Here is a 6,000-nt window from a genome sequence, read left to right on the forward strand (position 1 = left end):
AAGTTTGGAGCCACCAAGACTCTTCCTAGAGCTGTCCGCCTGGCCAAACTGAGCAATTGGGGGAGAAGAGCCTTGGTCTGGGAGGTGACCAAGCTTTGACAACGCTCCAGAGTTCCTCTGTGGAGATGGGAGAATCTTCCAGAAGGAAAACCATTTCTCTAGCACTCCACCAATCAGGACTTTATGACAGATTGGCCAGACGGAAGCCACTCCTCAGTAAAAGGCACATGACAGCCCACTTGGAGTTTGCCAAAAGGTACCTAAAAGACTCTCAGACCATAAGAAACAAGATTCTCTGGTTTGATAAAACCAAGATTGAACTCTTTGGCCTAAATGCCAAGCGTCACATCTGGAGGAAGCCTGGTACCGTCCTTATGGTGAAGCATTGTGCTGGCAGCATCATGCTGTGGGGATGTTTTTCAGTGACAGGAACTGGGAGACTAGTCAGGGACGAGGGAAAGACGAACGGAGCAAAGTACAGAGAGATCTTTGATGAAAACCTACTCCAGAGCGCTCAGGACCTCAGATTGGGGCGAGGGTTCACCTTCCAACAGGACAACGACCCTAAGCACACAGCCAAGACAACGCAGGAGTGGCTTTGGGACAAGTCTCTGAATGTCCTTGAGTGGCCCAGCCAGAGCCCAGACTTGAACTCGATCTAACATCTCAGGAGAGACCTGAAAATAGCTGTGCAGTTACGCTCCCCATCCAACCTGACAGAGCTTGAGAGGATCTGCAGAGAAGAATGGGAGAAACTCCCCAAATACAGGTGTGACAAACTTGTAGCGTCATACCCAATAGGACTCGAGGCTGTAATCGCTGCCAAAGGTGTTTCAACAAAGTAGTGAGTAAAGGGTCTGAATACTTATGTAAATACTTTCCGTATGCACTGTATATATATACTGTACATCACAATGTGCAGATGTTTTCAGACTCACTTGTCGGAGTTGTCAATTCCTAGAGCCACTGTGTCAAAGAACAACACAGCCTGAAAATAAAAGAACAGTATTATAGTTTCTTAAATTCACTGTGTGTGTTCAATGTGTGTGTTCACTGTGTGTGTTCAATGTGTGTGTTCACTGTGTGTGTTCAATGTGTGTGTTCAATGTGTGTGTTCACTGTGTGTGTTCAATGTGTGTGTTCACTGTGTGTGTTCAACGTGTGTGTTCACTGTGTGTGTTCAACGTGTGTGTTCAACGTGTGTGTTCACTGTGTGTGTTCAACGTGTGTGTTCACTGTGTGTGTTCACTGTGTGTGTTCAACGTGTGTGTTCACTGTGTGTGTTCACTGTGTGTGTTCAACGTGTGTGTTCACTGTGTGTGTGTGTTCACTGTGTGTGTGTGTGTGTGTTCACTGTGTGTGTGTGTGTGTGTGTGTGTGTGTGTGTGTGTGTGTGTGTGTGTGTGTGTGTGTGTGTGTGTGTGTGTGTGTGTGTGTGTGTGTGTGTGTGTGTGTTCACTGTGTGTTCACTGTGTGCTCCCTGTATGTTTGTGTTTGTGTGTGTTCACTTTCTGGTCACTGTGTGTGTCTATTCACTGTGTTTGTTCACTGTGTGTGTGTGTGTGTGTTCACTGTGTGTGTGTGTGTGTGTGTGTGTGTTCACTGTGTGTGTGTTCACTGTGTGTTCACTGTGTGTGTGTGTGTTCACTGTGTGTGTGTGTGTGTGTGTGTGTGTGTGTGTGTGTTCGCTGTGTGTGTGTGTGTGTGTTCACTGTGTGTTCACTGTGTGTGTTCACTGTGTGTGTTCACTGTGTGTGTGTGTTCACTGTATGTGTGTTCACTGTGTGTGTGTTCACTGTGTGTGTGTGTTCACTGTGTGTGTGTGTGTCCACTGTGTGTTCACTGTGTGTGTGTGTGTTCACTATGTGTTCACTGTGTGTTCACTGTGTATGTGTGTTCACTATGTGTGTGTGTGTGTGTGTTCACTGTGTGTGTGTGTGTTCACTGTGTGTGTGTGTTCACTGTGTGTGTGTTCACTGTGTGTGTGTGTTCACTGTGTGTGTGTGTGTGTGTGTGTGTGTGTGATCACTGTGTGTGTGTGTTCACTGTGTGTGTGTGTTCACAGTGTATGTGTGTTCACTGTGTGTGTGTGTGTGTGTGTTCACTGTGTGTGTGTGTGTGTGTTCACTGTGTGTGTGTGTGTGTGTGTGTGTGTGTGTGTGTGTGTGTGTGTGTGTGTGTGTGTGTGTGTGTGTGTGTCTGTTCACTGTGTGTGTGTGTGTTCACTGTGTGTGTGTGTGTGTGTGTGTGTGTGTGTTCATATTGTGTGTGTGTTCATATTGTGTGTGTGTTCACAGTGTGTGTGTGTTCACAGTGTGTGTGTGTTGTCTGGGTGTGTGTTCACTGAGTGTGTGTGTGTGTGTTCACAATGTGTGTGTGTTCACAGTGTGTGTGTGTGTGTGTGTGTGTGTGTGTGTGTGTGTGTGTTTTCTGGGTGTGTCTGCGTGTACATGTGTGATCCCCGTCACCTGTTCGTGTCTCCATGTCTTCCTGTTCAGTTTCTCTACCACCACACTGCTCTGAGAGAAGCCCTGCAGCAGAGACCTGGGGATCTCAGTGGCCATGCTGTCTGGGACGTTCTGGATAATACTGTCTGGGTCAGGGTTCACTGTGATCAACTGTATGGGGAGAAGAGACAAAATATTAATCAATCAGTCAACTGTATGGGGAGAAGAGACAAAATATTCATCAATCTGTCAACTGTATGGGGAGAACATACACCATATTAATCAATCTGTCACCTGTATGGGGAGAACAGACACCATATTAATCAATCTGTCACCTGTATGGGGAGAACAGACACCATATTAATCAATCAGTCACCTGTATGGGGAGAAGAGACACCATATTAATCAATCTGTCACCTGTATGGGGAGAAGAGACAAAATATTAATCAATCAGTCACCTGTATGGGGAGAACAGACACCATATTAATCAATCTGTCAACTGTATGGGGAGAAGAGACACCATATTAATCAATCAGTCAACTGTATGGGGAGAAGAGACAAAATATTAATCAATCAGTCACCTGTATGGGGAGAACAGACACCATATTAATCAATCTGTCACCTGTATGGGGAGAACAGACACCATATTAATCAATCAGTCAACTGTATGGGGAGAACAGACACCATATTAATCAATCAGTCAACTGTATGGGGAGAAGAGACACCATATTAATCAATCTGTCAACTGTATGGGGAGAACAGACACCATATTAATCAATCAGTCAACTGTATGGGGAGAAGAGACACCATATTAATCAATCAGTCAACTGTATGGGGAAAACAGACACCATATTAATCAATCAGTCAACTGTATGGGGAGAACAGACACCATATTAATCAATCAGTCAACTGTATGGGGAGAAGAGACCCCATATTAATCAATCAGTCAACTGTATGGGGAGAATAGACACCATATTAATCAATCTGTCAACTGTATGGGGAGAAGAGACACCATATTAATCAATCAGTCAACTGTATGGGGAGAACAGACACCATATTAATCAATCTGTCAACTGTATGGGGAGAAGAGACACCATATTAATCAATCAGTCACCTGTATGGGGAGAATAGACACCATATTAATCAATCTGTCAACTGTATGGGGAGAACAGACACCATATTAATCAACCAGTCAACTGATCAGTTTGTCGGTCAAACATCCATCCATATTACAAGCATTCAGCTAAGAAATGTTTATCACTGCTATAGAATTAACTGGAAATACTCAATAGTTTTCATAGTAGGAACCAAAAGGTTAAGTGAGGAAGACTTTAACTTCGACACGGTACCTGAGTGACGAAAGTCTGGATTAAGATGGTCGGGGCGGTCTGCATGTATGTTATGAATGTGGGATTCTGGGACGCGTAGAGGAGTTCCGTGCCGTTGATGCTGCCTAAGGTTGCCGAGGGAACACCGATCACCAGGGAACCCAGCGCTGTCAAGGTGGACGCGCTGTTGATCTGACAGGAAGAAGAGATGAAAACGACAACACGGATGAGTAAATGAAACAACGGAAGGAAGGAAATGTAATCTGATGAAAATTAAGAAAATGGTGAATGACTATAGAATAATGATTAAAGTACAAATTCTATGATATTATCAAAATACAGCACAGCCTGCTGTGGTGGTACCAGCAACAACAACCAGTACTAGGTTATTAACTAACTACCAGCAACAACAACCAGTACTAGGTGATTAACTAACTACCACAACAACAACCAGTACTAGGTGATTGACTAACTACCAGCAAATACAACCAGTACTAGGTGATAAACTAACTACCAGCAAATACAACCAGTACTAGGTGATAAACTAACTACCACAACAACAACCAGTACTAGGTGATAAACTAACTACCACAACAACAACCAGTACTAGGTGATAAACTAACTACCACAACAACAACCAGTACTAGGTGATTAACTAACTACCACAACAACAACCAGTACTAGGTGATTAACTAACTACCACAACCAGTACTAGGTGATAAACTAACTACCACAACAACAACCAGTACTAGGTAATTAACTAACTACCACAACAACAACCAGTACTAGGTGATAAACTAACTACCACAACAACAACCAGTACTAGGTGATTAACTAACTACCACAACAACAACCAGTACTAGGTGATTAACTAACTACCAGCAACAACAACCAGTACTAGGTGATTAACTAACTACCACAACAACAACCAGTACTAGGTGATTAACTAACTACCACAACAACAACCAGTACTAGGTGATAAACTAACTACCACAACAACAACCAGTACTAGGTGAGTAACTAACTACCACAACAACAACTAGTACTAGGTGATTAACTAACTACCACAACAACAACCAGTACTAGGTGATTAACTAACTACCACAACAACAACCAGTACTAGGTGATTAACTAACTACCACAACAACAACCAGTACTAGGTGATTAACTAACTACCACAACAACAACCAGTACTAGTTGATTAACTAACTACCACAACAACAACCAGTACTAGGTGATAAACTAACTACCACAACAACAACCAGTACTAGGTGATTAACTAACTACCAGCAACAACAACCAGTACTAGGTGAGTAACTAACTACCAGCAACAACAACCAGTACTAGGTGATTAACTAACTACCAGCAACAACAACCAGTACTAGGTGATTAACTAACTACCACAACAACAACCAGTACTAGGTGATAAACTAACTACCAGCAAATACAACCAGTACTAGGTGATTAACTAACTACCACAACCAGTACTAGGTGATAAACTAACTACCACAACAACAACCAGTACTAGGTGATAAACTAACTACCACAACAACAACCAGTACTAGGTGATTAACTAACTACCAGCAACAACAACCAGTACTAGGTGATAAACTAACTACCACAACAACAACTAGTACTAGGTGATAAACTAACTACCACAACAACAACTAGTACTAGGTGATTAACTAACTACCACAACAACCAGTACTAGGTGATTAACTAACTACCAGCAACAACAACCAGTACTAGGTGATTAACTAACTACCACAACAACAACCAGTACTAGGTGATTAACTAACTACCAGCAACAACAACCAGTACTAGGTGATAAACTAACTACCACAACAACAACTAGTACTAGGTGATTAACTAACTACCACAACAACAACCAGTACTAGGTGATTAACTACCTGTTGATGGAATTTATATGTTTAAATGAATGACTAGAATATTCCACCCTGAAACAATATAATTGTATGAAATTGATTAGAATAATAAAATTATTATTAATGATGTGTGTAGTTTTAGTCAGAATTAGGGAAAAACAATATATCTGTACAATATATATTTATAGTATCTTAAACACAGACTGTCTGAGCAAAATTTGGTGCCGACCTTGCTAGGGGCCTCTGGGAGATTTGGGAGAGGGCAGGGAGTACTTCTCACGGTCTCCCTAATCTTTGTCGGCTGGGTATTGATAAAGTATGTGTGTAGGATACCTACTG

At 42.3% G+C, this 6,000-nt stretch overlaps 2 protein-coding genes across 2 annotated transcripts in view; one reads left to right on the forward strand and one right to left on the reverse strand.

Annotated features, from left to right (window-relative positions):
- LOC129842808 (mesothelin-like protein) overlaps positions 1-3,963 on the reverse strand; it is a 30,362-nt gene extending 26,399 nt beyond the window's left edge. The window contains exons 1-3 of the mRNA XM_055911462.1: positions 3,797-3,963; positions 2,469-2,618; positions 939-988 (exon numbers count right to left, since the gene is read on the reverse strand). Coding sequence (XP_055767437.1) covers positions 939-988; positions 2,469-2,618; positions 3,797-3,841 — 245 coding nt within the window. The 5' untranslated portion in view covers positions 3,842-3,963. The remainder of the gene's footprint in view (positions 1-938; positions 989-2,468; positions 2,619-3,796) is intronic.
- A 114-nt stretch (positions 3,964-4,077) lies between these two features.
- Positions 4,078-6,000, forward strand: part of LOC129842769 (mesothelin-like protein) — a 24,954-nt gene continuing 23,031 nt past the window's right edge. The window contains exon 1 of the mRNA XM_055911408.1: positions 4,078-4,086. Within this exon, the coding sequence (XP_055767383.1) occupies positions 4,078-4,086 (9 nt within the window). The remainder of the gene's footprint in view (positions 4,087-6,000) is intronic.

The sequence above is a fragment of the Salvelinus fontinalis genome, unplaced genomic scaffold (assembly GCF_029448725.1).
Source record: "Salvelinus fontinalis isolate EN_2023a unplaced genomic scaffold, ASM2944872v1 scaffold_0065, whole genome shotgun sequence".
Classification (NCBI taxonomy): domain Eukaryota; kingdom Metazoa; phylum Chordata; class Actinopteri; order Salmoniformes; family Salmonidae; genus Salvelinus; species Salvelinus fontinalis.